At 38.9% G+C, this 15,520-nt stretch overlaps 3 protein-coding genes across 5 annotated transcripts; 1 reads left to right on the forward strand and 2 right to left on the reverse strand.

Moving 5' to 3' along the window:
• Positions 1–286: 286 nt before the first annotated feature.
• Positions 287–3,830, reverse strand: zdhhc24 (zinc finger DHHC-type containing 24). Its single transcript, XM_057349507.1, has 3 exons — positions 3,085–3,830; positions 2,649–2,926; positions 287–1,008 (listed from the first exon to the last, which is right to left on the reverse strand). The coding sequence occupies exons 1-3, from the start codon at positions 3,387–3,389 to the stop codon at positions 716–718; spliced, it is 876 nt and encodes a 291-aa protein (XP_057205490.1). The 5' UTR covers positions 3,390–3,830; the 3' UTR covers positions 287–715.
• A 117-nt stretch (positions 3,831–3,947) lies between these two features.
• Positions 3,948–11,167, forward strand: LOC130563961 (protein starmaker). 3 transcript variants are annotated; one of them, XM_057349798.1, is made up of 10 exons: positions 3,948–4,833; positions 5,034–5,190; positions 5,323–5,406; positions 6,030–6,198; positions 6,296–6,793; positions 6,943–7,096; positions 7,220–7,882; positions 7,985–8,155; positions 9,250–9,281; positions 9,818–11,167. In XM_057349798.1, the coding sequence occupies exons 1-10, from the start codon at positions 4,784–4,786 to the stop codon at positions 9,916–9,918; spliced, it is 2,079 nt and encodes a 692-aa protein (XP_057205781.1). In that variant the 5' UTR covers positions 3,948–4,783; the 3' UTR covers positions 9,919–11,167. The 3 variants fall into 3 exon arrangements, with proteins under 3 accessions (XP_057205781.1, XP_057205778.1, XP_057205779.1); XM_057349795.1 differs by having other exon boundaries at positions 3,948–4,455; positions 4,774–4,833; positions 5,034–5,406; XM_057349796.1 differs by having other exon boundaries at positions 3,948–4,440; positions 4,774–4,833; positions 5,034–5,406.
• A 1,462-nt stretch (positions 11,168–12,629) lies between these two features.
• On the reverse strand, positions 12,630–15,367 carry foxa (forkhead box A sequence). Its single transcript, XM_057349984.1, has 2 exons — positions 15,174–15,367; positions 12,630–13,798 (listed from the first exon to the last, which is right to left on the reverse strand). The coding sequence occupies exons 1-2, from the start codon at positions 15,228–15,230 to the stop codon at positions 12,728–12,730; spliced, it is 1,128 nt and encodes a 375-aa protein (XP_057205967.1). The 5' UTR covers positions 15,231–15,367; the 3' UTR covers positions 12,630–12,727.
• Positions 15,368–15,520: the final 153 nt, after the last annotated feature.

Here is a 15,520-nt window from a genome sequence, read left to right on the forward strand (position 1 = left end):
TCACATTCAAACATGACACTAACAAAACAAATTAATTCTGAAAAAAGCCTGTTATTAATCTTATATATATATATATATATATACAGTATATATTGTCATTTAGCTGCTGAATTTCAACTGTGGCTTAGTGTCTAAATACCGGTTTACTTGATTTTCTGCATTGCATAAACATTATTTCAGCATGCATTGAAGTTCTTCATACGTAGACATGAATTTTGTCTAGAATATAATGAAAAGTAAGATTGATTTGAAACTTTAGATAAGATATAAACCATATTCAGTGTCATAGAAATAAAATATTTTTTATTGAACTCAGAAAATTTTTTATTCATAGACAGCTGGCATATAGAACATTCACATTTGTTTTAACATTATTTGGCACATCAATCGTTGTTTGAAATAAGTGTAAAACAATTTTAAAAAGTGATCTTTTCAAAAGAAAATATTTTTGCAGTAGTGCAAAGATTGCACAAGTGAACAAAAAGGCAGCACATTTACTCAACATCCCCCAATTTAACATGAATTAAAATTAAGACAGTAGTAGAGAAAAACTGTGAAGCAAATGTACAAAGTCCATTTCTTGCTGGTTTCGGTTTAGTAGGGAGCTGGTAGTAGTTGGGTGGAAGCACAAGCATGCAACCACAGCTTCAGGCTCAACAACATGCCACAGCTGGGCCAATAAATTCTATCGGCAATGAAAAATCATTGTATGCCTTTACTTCTTGGGCTCTAATGAACCAGTAACCTTGAAGTTTATGCCATCCCCAGGCAACGGGGAAGGAATCAATGGACAGAGCCAACAAATGTACCAGTACTTGCCCATGCATTCTCTGATGTTGGCCAGCACTCCTAGGTTGTAGGGCCGGCGTGTGGAATACCACTCACGAGTGGTCTGGCCCCTAAGCATCAGAGCCACATGAAAGAAGAGGAAGGCAGCAACCAGTAGGAAACCCAGTACGCAAGTGTCGGCGATGAATGCAAAAGCAAAGGCCCGTGTCGTCACTTGCCCTTTGACAGGAGAAAAACATAGATTTAGAGGTATTCTCATTCAGGAGTCATTGTCATATTTTTATTCCCTGAGGCCCACCTGCCTTTTGTTTAAATTTTTTTTTTTTTTAAGCATTGTATTTAGACCTCTTGTTGGGGGGGGTGGAGTCAACAGTGTTTCATGCATTCTGACTTCTTTACAATGTTAAACGTGCTGGCTTCTCATGCTTAACATGGTCAATTTGTCAAAAAAAGAGTTGGGCGTATTACGTAGTATTTCTGTGCTCGATACACTCCCCAAAGGTTCGTACACATTTCGGAAAGTTTTTTCCAAACATGAAATTCCGTTACGTAACAACTTTTCTTAATCCCGTATTGGGCAATGTTCCAGGAAAAGCACGCCCACACATCAACCGGCGAGAACGAGTGAATTAGCACGCGCACGCATCAACCAGCTAGAGCGGGAGAAAGAGCACGCCCATCAATATGCTTTGCAGAAGTTCAGCTATGTTTGTTTGTTGTTTGTCAAATTTCTGTGTTTTGTTAGCAATCAGCGCGTACGTGCATTATGTAAACAGCACAAACTTATTGTGAATCAACAGTTATGCAGGGATAATGCAATCATGTATTGTGTGCTCGTGCTGTAGTCCCCCCCACTGTATCTGTTTTTTATCAATTTGATCAAACTAAAACTCTTTGAAGATAAGAAGTATGCAGTACTACTCTATAGGTACTCAAGATTAATATGAGATTGGCAGAAACTGCGTGTGTTACCTCCGCTTTAAAGTGTTAAGCATGACAACCATTCAAAAACGTGCTTGTTAAACGAATGGATTCTATAACTAATCAAATAGATTTGTAGATAGATAGTTTTGTTCAACACTTCTGTTTTGTCTGTGTAGCCTATAAGAATATGGTGTGCAAAAACGCTTTCCATGTTTTCCATTAAGTGACATCATACTTCATGTATGATGTACTTATACATTAAAAAATATAGTAATTATACAAAATATTTATAGAAATAAGTAAAAGCGCACTTAATTTTTAATGTACTTAAGTATTAAAGGTAAAACATGACATGCATTTATGAAATGTAATGGAGTAAAAAATATGATACTATGCTCTGTACATAAACATTACACATACGTAGCGGTTCAAATTAATATTATAAGCATTTCTTAATAGTTCTTTTAACTATACAGAACTAAAGAAAAAGGTGAGTATGAATTCCTTCTTTCGTGTTAATTTGTGATGTATCAATTCTGTAGAATTTACAAAATTGCTGACTGTAGAATTTGCTTTTTGGTAGGTCACAGTCAGTAGTAAATTGTTTTAGCCACCCCAACAAAATCACCCGTGAAAAAAGTTCTGGCTACACCCCTGCTCCAAAGAGTAAAGAAAGTCAACATTTTTCTTGAAAAAGGTAAAACACGTACCATATTATAATGAAATGCTCGCTTAAAAAAGCATTATGACAAAATAGACTAATTCTTAATCCATCTATGGAGCAGTATAGTGTCTTTAGAATGTCTACCGGCAGAGCAGACCTGGATCCTTTGAATTAATCGAGTCATTTGCTGCTATAGTTTTACGACTCCTTCGATCAATGACAATTCAATTTCTTATTACATTAGCAGTGTTTAGAACAGACCCATACTCACCAGAGACAAACATCAGCCAGGGCACCAACAAAAGCATGACACTGTGAAATGTGACTCCCTCCTTGAGGATTACAATGAAGACTTCAGCATTCATGACTACCGCATAGAGCAGCCCCGCCCACATGAAGAGCAAACAGTTCAGGAAATACCGGTAATTGCGGAACCCGACACACCGGCCGAAAAACACGCAGTGGTGATCACGGCGCAGAACACACACGTTGCAGTCGTAGCAGTGTGAGCACCGTGGGGGGGTGTGCGTCTCGCAGGTGTAACAGTACCTGTGAAAAAAGATGAAGGTTATAAATGACAATTGTTTAAAGACATAACATTTCACTACATTAGAAATGGCACACCAGTTCAGTTTGTGGCTCATAGAAAGGTGATTCAAAATCATATAAATAGTTGATCTTTAAGCAAAACAGACAAATTAGTTTACCTCCATCCTTGACCCAAAACATCCCCGCCGAGAAACACTCCACGAATACTTGGGTTAGTTTTCATGAACAGTGAAGCGTTCCAGGTTATATTCCCCAACATGAAGTACTGAGCCAAGAGATGCATGGCCTTCCATATCTTGGACCACTCGGTCTTCTTCTGCGCTTGTTCAAGGGGAGCCTCAACCAAAACCAGATAGCTGACCTCCGCGGTGATCGAGAACACCAACACGGCGTTCAGGACGATGGGCAGACGGCTACTGGCTGCCTCCATCTTATCCCAAACTCTACTCATAAATCCAACCATGTTTTACCTTCAACTCACCTGGTACGTGAGACACAACTTTAATCTATACACTAACGTTGCCTTCAAAGCCACTAAATTCACGTTTGCTCAAATCCGGCAACTGAGAGACACATTGGTGATCCTTCGGAAGTCTGGCGGTTAAACGACATTTATGAAGACGGAAACAAACAGACGCCCCGCTCTATCGTAATCGATACGACATCGATACCTGTGATTCATACGATACCGACGCTCCAGTACAGTGACAACAGCTAGCGACTTCTATACACACAATCACGCGATTTCATTTTCATTTCTTAACGACCTATCATTGCATTCAATGTATTTTCTGTCTTTGCGAAAAGTATTGTCTTTGTGGTTGTCTAGCTGCCTTTAAAAAAGAGCTGCTGGTGTTGCTGTAACAACATTTGGCACATGACGTGTGTTGCACCTGAAACTGTCCCTCTGTCACAAGCGACGAGTTTAAAGTTCCATGCGGAATAGGGTGCTTTTACTTGTTTTATATTTACATTCATATTACTAGAAACAATCGATATATTCAAGTAACTAAAGGGCGAGATGACTTAGAGTTTTCAGTTTATTGTTCATGTTGAAAAAGAAAATACAAATTTGAATGGTTTCCTTCAGCTGTTTACCATTAAAACCATTACAAAATCCCTGGATGTGGTGTGTTTTCGGCCTATTTTAGTAGGATTTAATATTGTTCTACTGGTTCCCATCTGCAAGATAACACACATTAGACACCATACAGTTTCCACATAAACCAATACCCACATTATTTCCAATTATAACCCATAAATCAAGAGTTGTAAAATAAATTTTCGGTTTATTGAATTGTGGCCTTTATAATAGACTAGCACGACTTTCCTTTGACCACCCCTTTCTCTAACTCCTTTCACAAATAATCCTTAATCTCATAATCCGCATTGGTGGTTGTTGTGAGGGCAGTTTGTCTTTCAGTGCGAGTTCAACATGACATCTTTAATAAAGAGCGAGGAGGAGCGCGGAGACAATTATTAAAACGAAGGGGATACGAAAATCTACAACACAAGTGCGTGCTCGTGTGGTACGTTATTTTGTACTTTCTTTTATTTCTGATTTGTCCTGTTCCCAGTTTATTTTTCTGTCTCATAATAAATTGAATTCCCTCAAAAGCTGTAGGCCTGCTCCAAAGTGCATCTTTATGTCCAGCCTGCTAGTTGTTGCCAAGATATTGTAAATTCAATTGTAAGTGGTCGATAAATGCTATTTATTTGTGGTTGTGCTGTTACCGTGATAAAACAGAAGAGGGCAGCATTTATTGCTAACCTGACCAGAAGTGGTGATGTTTGTCTACTCTATGCATTTTACATCGTTCTGCTTTCTTTCGTGAATGGTAATGCAGTCAGTGGAGGATGATGAAACTTCAGATTGATCTTCTGTCACAGCAGCGAAATCACCGTCTGTAAGACTGATTTCTTTCTTTCTTTCTTTCTTTCTTTCTTTCTTTCTTTCTTTCTTTCTTTCTTTCTTTCTTTCTTTCTTTCTTTCTTTCTTTCTTTCTTTCTTTCTTTCTTTCTTTCTTTCTTTCTTTCTTTCTTTCTTTCAGTTGATTGAAAGTTGAAAGTCAGTGAATGAGTTCTGATGATATTTGTTGCACTGTAGCAGTAGGGCTGCTTGGCTGCAGTGTCGCTGGTTGGAGGTCAGTGAGCAGGAGCGCAGGGCTCAGCTTCATAACCAAAAGCTGCTGCAGGATTTTCAAAGAGCACAAGACACACTTGATGATATGGTGGTCCGCACAGAAGCCATGAACACTATACGGGTCAGCAGTAACACAGCACTGCTTTCCCACTTCTATGGATTTTTGCATTTTTATTACTGTGTAGATCAAGCTCTCCCACTTGACCTACTGGAACGCTATTCTTGTTGTAAATTTACCTTTGCTCTTCAAAAGGTTCAGTATGAAAGGTATCTGGAGGAGAACTACCCACGATGGCAACAAAAGTTAAAAGACATGCGAGTTTCTGACCAGTCCAAGGTGCTTTTTTCTAAACAAGCTGTATATGGGTAATTGACAAATAGATTGTACATGTCTCCAATGGTGTGGCATAGCAAAATTTAGAAAACGAACTGTTAATATTACCTTGTTTTATATGATTAATATTTATCGTATAAAATAGAATAAGAGAGATTTATCTTCATTGTTAGTTTTTTTTCTAAATTTTTGCCGTCACACCATAAAACAAATTTACAGTTTAGTCTATCAACTACCCGTAGATAGTTTTGGGTTGCACATCTTTGCATAGAATGATAGATCACCAAGAAATTAAGATTTTTCCTTCATTTATGTCATTGCAAACCTGCATGACTTTCTTTCGTCTGCAGAAAAATATACATTTTTGAAGAATGTTGGCAACCAAACATCACTGGACCCATTGACTTCCATTGCATGGACACAAAACCTCTGGGAAATTTGATCTCAAAATATATTACTTTGTGTTTCAAAGAAGAAAGAGTCTTATACACGTTTTAAATGACATGATGGGGAACTAATTAATGTCATTAACTATCCACTTAATGTATCTTAATTCGGTTATTATTATTAAATTACAAATTATATTTTTTACAGTTAATTTGGATACATGTTTGTTTTCTATCCAGCAAGTACAGAAACACCTTAGGAACCATGCTCAGCAGATGGAGGAAGACCAAGGTATAAAGGCTCAACACAGGTCTGAAAGTACAGTTCACCCTCTCTCCTCTAATTTTCCACATCTATCTCAGCTTCCAACTTGTCACACTTTGCCAATGACTCATCAGTCAGATAAAGGTCAGTATGCGAAGTGCTTACAAATCCATGTTGTCTTAACGCAAAGTCAATTCATATTCTGTATTCTTAATCTCACTGATCTGTTCCCTGTTTTTAGACACCAGGCAAAATGCTGCAAGATGCAGCCAAAATGACCATGCATACCTTCCATCCACATGGTTAACTGGCCCACAGCCGGTAATTTCAGGACTCCCTCAAAACAACATCCTCAAAGATTACAAAAACATTCATAACATTCAAGCCCTGAGTCCTCATTTGCCCCCCTGCTATTCTTTACCTTTACCGCACTCTCCAGTCCAGCAAAAGTCATCATCCATAAACCATATGTATCAAAACCCATTGGCTGATATAAGACATACAGGTCAGTTCACTCCTACTGGTGCTTCCTGGCCACAACTTCCTGTATTAAACCCCATGGCATGGGGAATGATGGATGTGCCCTACCCAGGTGTGGAAAGAACCCATTGCAGTGAAACAGGTCAGGAAAACACAACAAAAGAAATGTTAAAACCATCAGAGGAGAGTAACCAGAGATTAAAACACAAGAGGAAGGGAAGAGATCGTGATCAGTCTTCCGAGCTGGACTGTAGACCAGGTTCGTTGTTTTGCTAAATGTAGTGACCTCATATTGACACTTTTAATGAAACAGGTTAGGCATCTTTATAGGAAAACATGAAGTTTAGATAATCAAGCTTTCGTGTTGTTGTCTTGTTTAAAAGTCTGTTTACTTTTTGTTTGATACAGTGCGTCTGTTAATAGACGATGAAGACAGTAGTGATGGAAGTGCTGTTTCCTCCGAAGTTGTCGAAGTACCAGTTTTTAGGTTGAAGGAGAGGAGAAAGAAAAGAAGAGACAGGACAGAATCACAGTCCACAGTGAATGGGAGGAAATCCCAGAGGTAAGGCAGGAGGACCAAACTATTTCACTTGCTTTTTATCAGCCCATGGAAATTGGAGACAGAAGGTTTTATTTATATTGATCTATGAGAAACTCATAAATTGCATCCTCCCATCTGTTTTAGTTCATCCACTGTGTCACAAGATGCTTATCCAAAGAAAAGTAAAAAACTTCAAAAACCGTCAACAGCAGAGGAGCAGGATAACAGCAAGAAAGCCACGATTACACACACTGATACTAATGTAGTGAAACAAAACAAAGAAGACGATGAACAGGAAGAAAGTAGGAGCCAAGAAATAACTCCACGTATTGCTGGCTCGGACAAATCTGATGGAACAGAGCTCAACGAGAGGAACAGCGGAGAAGAAGATACAGATGAAGGAGAAAACAGTCATGACCTCTTTGAAGAGAAGAAAATAAGTGAGAGAAAAGGTATTGATGAAGGTGATGAAGAGAAAGAAGGAGGCAGAGATGATGAAGAGGAAGAAGCAGAATTGGATGATAAGGAGGGGAGTGATGGGAACAGAGATGAAACTGACCACAGTGATGGAGAAGAGAGCGAAGGTGAAGAAGATGTTACAGACAATATACCAGATTCAGATGGTGAAGAGGAAGCAGACAAACCAGAGAGAGAAATTAATAAGAACAGTTCACAAGATGAACTTGTCAAAGAGGTCAGAGGAACTGGAGGAGGGACGTTCAAAATTGCAAGAAAAGATGCGAATGAAAGTGAAGCGGAGAGTGACGACAATGTTGATATTTCTGAGAGAAAGGTTACGAATAACAGGTATATATGCACATAGCATTTTATCATCTTATTAATTTTCAACTTTCTGTTTTCTGTTATGAACTTTCTGTTCAGTGGAATAATAATACGTCTTTGTCTCAGTCTTAAAGAGTTGTATGGAGATGACGAAACTGATGATGATGATGAGATTGTGGTTGAGCAAGCATACCCCTGGACAAAAGATTGTTTATATGAACAAACGAAATCAAATGATGATGATAATGAAGATATTGAAGATCTTCTTAACCCACATGTCAACTCCCAAACACAACAGTGAGTTTCTTTCTATATTCCAGAGGCCCGTTTCAGAAAGGAGGTTTAGTGAAAACTCTGAGTATATTAACCCTGAAATGAGGGAAACTCTGGGTTTTCCGTTTCAGAATGTGAGGTATGTCAAACCTGAGAAAGCGGGGAAACTCAAGCCCGTTTCTAAAAGAGAGGTAACTTATACTCAGAGTCAGTAACAGTAGGAACTTACTCTGTGAACCTAACCTGGTCGGGAGCAGGTTTTCTTTGGTAAACCCAGAGTTTATTTCCATCTCCTCCCCCTTTTAAAGTGCAAGTGGTGTAACTCATTCATTCTTTCATTAATACAGTCATTCATGGCACGCATTTTGATCACACAGAGACCCTCTCAGTGACTAAAATGTCATATGTGCTTTTATAGAGGATCCTGTATGTGAAGAGGCTGCATTAATTCATATGGATGCTTTTTGATTTCAGGAGAGGAATTTAGGACCCGAGTGGAATTTTGTCATTTCCCTGTGCATTTTTCTTTACAGTGAAGTAGATATATCAAAATATATCTCATCCATCCTTACATCAATAACATCAGCCATCGTGGCCGTGTATTACATCAGAGCAGATTTTTGATGATCACTCTGAAGATTTTTTTTTTTTAGATTTATTTCTGTTGTTTCATTCATTTATTCATTCATTTACTGATTAATTTGTTTGTTTATTAGTACATTTATCTTTTTATCAATTTAAACTTAAGTCATTTACACATTAAAGCACATTAGTAAATCCTATGTATGCATAGTGGAAAGTGTGCCTCGCTCTCAAGCGCTTTCTGCCGCCATGTTGCTTTTTTTGGTGCCGTTGCCATGGTGAATCGTAATATCGGAGCTCCATTGATCATGGCTTGTTGTAGTTGTGATGCATGCGCTTAACTCAAGGTAAGTCTACCCAGAGTTGATAGAAGAACTAACTCAAATCAGCTGTTCTGAAACCAGAAACTCAGAGTTCACATTTTAACTCAGGTGTTGGTTGAACCTCCTTATTGAAACGGGCCCCTGGTCGTGCAATATCTGTAGCAACAGTCAATTATATAAATATTATCACCAAAACTGTATTTATTCCTGTAGGGAGGATGCTGTGGAGACGGATCAATCAAAAGGTAAGTTTTCATTTTACTCATTTAATCTGATACATTTGCAGCAAACGTCTACAAAATACAAACATGTTGAATTCAAGTAAATTGGACTAGTTATTAAAGACCAACAGAGCTTAGTCGGTATTGACAATCTGACTTCTTGCATTTTTTCTCAATGAAATCCTAAACTGGGGATTCAGGATTGTACATTGGACACTAAGTCTCGACCTAACACAATACTAAAAGTAACCTGGATTTTTAGTCTGGTGTTGTATTTTCTTTTAACTTGCAGTTATTCGTTATGTACCTTACATAATGAAGCGTTATGTTTTCTTACCTTAGAATGAGCTGTTTCTATCTACATACACAGCGGGTCCCCTTGCATGGAATGTTGTTGCCATGTCGCCATGTTGTTTCTACAGTATCCCTAAACAGACAAACTGCTCTGCAGAACTCGTTTCGTAAAAACGTTATCTCATAAGCAAAATAATCGTGGTAATAATTTTACCCATCATCATGCAGCCCTACATTTTAATGTTACAATATCTGTTTCTATACAGATTTACTCTCGGATTCAGAAGATTTACCAAAGAAGTCTTTTCCAGCTGCCACAAATAAGCCAGCGGAGTCTGACGATGAGTTTGATCACTTCTACGATTAAACCACAAACTACAACACAAAAGGAGAACAACGTAAAACAACATTGAATGAATGCAGCAGACAGACGCTGCAGTAATTCTGTGCTTTCAGAAAATGGGCAAGGTGCACATGCTAAACAACAGCCGCCGAGAGACCAGAGAGGCACAAGGCCGAGCGATGAATAGAGGAATCAAATTACAAAGGGATGAAAGAGGAAGAAAGGGATAAATAGATGCTGGGTGTCCCTCATCTCTTTTTTTTTTGTGTTATTTGCTGGTAGCTTATCTGACTGTCCTGAAAGAATCGTACCACTGTCACTGTGCAAACACAGGTGGATCGCCTCGCCTGATGGACGCCGAGATGAAGAGAGAATAATAGAGGAGATTAATAGAGAAGTGCAGGGGATGACGTTAAATGCACTGCTTAATGTGAATGGGACGTTATATATTGAAGTTATATATCGTAAAGCTGTAATAGTGTCACTTGCATTTAACAGAAAAATGTTGAATGCGTTTTCATGTCTTGTGGGAATCAAAGTTCGTCTTGAATTCTTTGGCATTCATTTAAATGTAGCATGAGTTTGAATGCTTTCTCATTCAGATAGGGAGCGTGGCCTAAAAGGAGGGGTTGAATGGGGGGGGGGTTCAGGCAAATATGGGAAGCTAAGGGAAGGAGTACAGGGCTGTCACAGCCTCTGAGTGATGGCTATTTGAACAGGCATATTTACCCGAGCCCTTGTGAAAGGAGATGGAGGGAGAGCAGCGTAGCCGTGCAGGCACAGACAGGCAATAAAAAGCCGGCTACTGTGTAAACAACATGGTCCGGTCTGTTCGCCTGCTGCCATGCCAACAGGGCAGCTTCCACTCTCCAACCAATCGCACTCAGGCTTTTTGACAAGCGGGACAAAAAATCCATCAGATGTTTGACAGATTGTTTAATAAAATATTTCATCTGTTGAAATACTTTTGGGTAGTTTTTAAAAACTACAGCAAAAATCATTATAATGCATATGGCTTTTATTATGCATACATATATATAATTTTAACCTTAAAGAGATTTCACCCAATAATAAAAAAGTCTGTCATAATTTATTCACCTCATGTAGTTCAAAACCTGTATTTGAATCTTCTGTGGAACAAAAAAGAAGATTTTGTAGTGAAGTGGTTTTGTGTCCATACAATGGAAGTCAATGTGGTCCAATGTTACTTGGTTGGTTAACGTTCTTTAAAATCTCTTCTTTTGTGTTCTGCAGAAGAAAGAAAGTCGACATGAGTGTGAATAAATGATAAAAGAAATGTTCTCATCATTGCTTTAAATATTGTTAATAAAAAATGTAAATGCTGTTTTGCTACAGTATGTTGCATTTGAGAGATAATCCAATGCGATTTAGAATTGAGCGATAAATAACTGCTCTTATCTTTAGTTCTTCATGCAAATGAATATATATCAGTCATGCTGTTAACTTCATAATCTGAATTAGTTGAGTTTTTGTGTAACTAACAAACTTACATTTCACTAACAATCACAATGTCTGGCACACCTGGTAGCACTAGCCCCCGCCACAAATAAACACAATCTGCATCCACAGCTGGTCTTCCGATGACTGCAGACAGCATCTTCACACCCCAGAAATTCCAATTTACACCCTCTTATTCTTGGAGCTGAATACACACTCACCTACACTCGTATATTTATAAGCTCAGGAAGTCTCATTCATCAACCTGCTTAAAGCAGATTTTAAAAGTAAAAAATGTCACCATGAATTCTGAAGCATCAGATGGAACAGATCACATCGTTCCAGTCAGCACCCTAGCTCACGAACTCCCTTCGTCTCACCCTCTTTCTCAATCTCGGACACACACTGAGGGGTCTGTGGCTTCTGTTCAGATCGCTGTGGGTGTCCCTGTGTCGCATTGTTAAGAAGACACAGCTTTGGGGAGGTCCACCATTAAGACCAGTGTCTTCCTATTGTTCTCATACACTCAAACACAATCCTGCTTACCCAGGAATCAAAGGTTAGGCTAGGCGGGATGGAGGGGGTCGCAACCTTTTCTACTCTAACATTCATCCCAGTGAGACGCCAGCCACACCAAACAGTCACAATCTCAAGTCACGTCTGCACGCTACCCATCCGATCATCACAAGATTGATCGGCCCTGGTTTTAGGACGTGTACTTCATAACTACAGTATGCATTTGATGTTGGTTTGTAATGATCTGTGATGTTGTACTAGAAATTGTATTGGAAAATGATGATGCAATATCTTTTTTATAATATTTTCTAGGCGTATTCTGTTAATTTCTTGGTTGAAGAGTGTTTAAATGTACATGTTTATTGATATTTACATTGATGAAGGTGTTAAATACTAGTTTTTTATATGGTCTGGTTCAGGTTAGTGTGAGGAATGTCACGCCAGGGCAGGAATGATGTTTATCTTTCTCGATGTGAGAAGGACAATGCCTCTGTTGAGTTGATTGTTCCCCCCAACAACCTCTTGAGGAATTTAAGAAATGCGACAGTAAAATAATGAAAAAGCCCAAAGTGTGTAGTTTTACCACACATCACAAATACAAATGTAACAACCTTTGAGATGTGTAAATGTTTAATTAAGATTTATAGCATAAACAAAGAGGACATTCATCTCGAAAGATTTCCAAATCTGTGGAATTTATCCAAAACATTTGTACACAATACAAGAAATTCTCTAGCATCAGATAACAGATACTTGTCCAGCTATGCAACGTTTGTGAACTACTATACAGCAAAAAATGAGCATCTAAATAGGAACAAATCATTCACATAAGAACAGCCTACAACATACTGACAGTGGATCAGGTGGAACTCAAAAGAGGGGTCGAACACATACTAAATCCAGAGTAATACACAGAGTCTCCAGTATACGAGGATTCCTCTCTGTTTCTAAAATAGCTGAGGTTGTGAGGATGAGAAGTAGACTGGCTGTAAACCGGGTAACTCACAGGGGACTCGCAATACTGAAAGTCCATGAGCCGTGGGACGGTGATGGGGTGTTGGATGGCTAGCTCGCTGTGCAAGCTGCTTTCCATAGAGTTTAAGGGCAATGGCTGTAGGTTGGGGCTGGGCATTGTCGGGAAAGGTACGCTCAGAGGAAGCAGATGTGTTGAGCTTTCTGCAGGCTGGGGAAAGAATGGAGCATGCGATGGAATTAGATGCTGAGGAGAAGGTGCTTTGGGAACAGGATAGGAAGCCAGTGTGTTTGAATGCAATGGTGTGGAGTCAGTCGGATTGGGCGGTGCAGGTGACTTTACCTCCACCTTTTTTTTCTTCCCTTCATCTTTCACAGCTTCCCCATCTGACTTCTTTGAATTTTTTGTTCCTGATGGCGATGTTGCTGTCTGACACTTGAAGCGTTTCTGGCGACGCATATAGCACCCGTTCTCAAACATGTTACCCGAGTCTGGGTGCAGCGCCCAGTAAGAGCCTTTTCCTGGCGAGTCTGGTGATCTCGGCACGCGCACGAAGCAGTCGTTGAACGAGAGAGAATGACGGATGGAGTTTTGCCACCGCTGTTGATTCTGTCTGTAATAAGGGAAAAGCTGTCGTATCCAGTCGTAGATCTCATTCAGAGTCAGCCTCTTCGTCGGTGACTGCTGGATGGCCATGCAGATGAGAGATATGTAGGAATAAGGCGGTTTGGCGTGGCTTAAGGTTCGCCTGTAAACTGATTTCAATTCCGGGAACTCGGAGTCGCTCTCATTGTATCCTTTTGGGTTTGGTGGAGGCAGTATTCCAACAGGACTACCAATCCTGGCTGTGTCTCCCCCAGGTGCAGAATCACATTGTGGGCCGTAACTTTGAAAGTGATGCTCTGGAGGAGAATATCCTCTGGGTCCCAATGACAGGCTGTCAGCACCATAATAAACCTACAAAGATAAGTAAAATGTTCTATCAGTGAACAAAATCACGATTATAAAAAGTGAACGTGTATTTATTTGTTTCTTAAAGTAGTTATTTTGGCTTGACGCTCCTCTATAACAATGACTAACATTGGTGTTAGTTTATCCAATCATATTATGGTTAAAATCCTAAAATCATAAGAAATATTAAAATATAATAAATAATTAAAATATATAGTCTGCTTAACATTTTTTAATTACATAAAATTGAAATAAAAAGTAATCTTTTCATGAATTTTTTAAAAACTATTTGCTTGTTTCTTACACACAGGCCTATATATAATTTAAAAGTAGATTTCAAACTTCAATAATTTTTTATATATTTTATAATTATATACTTCAGTTATCAAACAAAAACCGTCAAATCCCTAAGATACAGTAAATGTTATGGGACAAATTTGCCCATATGGGCTATTTACAATACATATCCGATGGCAAGGGTGCTCTTTGATGTTTTGTCAGTTTGCATTATTATGTATATAATTGATGTTAAACCCAGTAGGTTACATAAATAATCGACTACTGATAATTCTAACATCAGCGTCAACAGTTTCTCGTTGATTCGCTTTTTCATCAGCAAACCTTGCCTTGGGTAAAGCCATGTAAATGTATTCTGACCACCCACCCAGCCGATAACCCCATTATCCGGCTAGTCCGGCTATTCTTCTCATCCTTGTTTTGTCTCTTTTTAAGTCACTCACCGTCCGCCTTTCTTCAATCTCATGGCAGAGGGTGTGACAGAGGGGTCGCGGCTGCTGTTTTTTCTCTGATGGACATCATTCCTAATAATTCGGCCCTTTCATGTCGGAACCCCGCATTGCGGACCCGAAACGCCCCTCTGGTTATGAACCCGTGCTGGGCCGATTGAAAGTTATACGCGAGTGTCAAAGTGCGAGACATCAGACACAATCACAGAGTCAATCAATTAACTCGCGCCGGACCACACACAAAAATAATGCGCGTGAAACATTTGCGTGATAAAATTAACGTAAGAGCGCGATAAAGATGAAAGAAATGGGATTACACGATTGACCTATTTCAAGGTTTTCATAAAATGTGTTCACTCCTGATCTGGTCTGTTTTAGGTGGTAAAATGATATTTGAATGAACACGTGTGAAGAAAAAACATGGAAAGTGAAAAGAAAAGTTTTTGTTTATTGACAATTAAAGCTACGCTAAAGGCCTTTTTGTAACAGGCATATAAACACAACCTTAAATATTTAAACCTTAAATATTTGAAAGAAAGTTATAGGCCTAAATATTATTAAATGAATATAAAAATATTAAAAATCAACAACTAGAAGGTAACTGAATCAAATGTTTTCTCTTATGAGCAACATACCTCGTTGGAGTATGACATCCACTGATGGCTTCTTTCCCGTTTCACTTCGTCAATCATGTCTTCAGTGGTTTAACTATACACTATTAATATTTAATTGCAAAACAATGCAAAATCAATTCCAGAGTGGATTGAATAAATAATATTTAAACCTCAATGAGTATCACTGAGCGTTTCAAAACCCAACAGCAATGTGTGGGAACTGCTTTATGAATCCAGTCAGGCAAAGTTTGGAAAGTGCGCTGCTCCACACAGATTGAGTCACATATAATGTGTGCTGATCTCCCGCCCTCTGTCCAGCGTCCTGCCCTCTGTCTGCACATCAGTCTGCAGACAAGATGGGACTTCAA

Source organism: Triplophysa rosa, linkage group LG13 (genome assembly GCF_024868665.1).
Source record: "Triplophysa rosa linkage group LG13, Trosa_1v2, whole genome shotgun sequence".
Classification (NCBI taxonomy): domain Eukaryota; kingdom Metazoa; phylum Chordata; class Actinopteri; order Cypriniformes; family Nemacheilidae; genus Triplophysa; species Triplophysa rosa.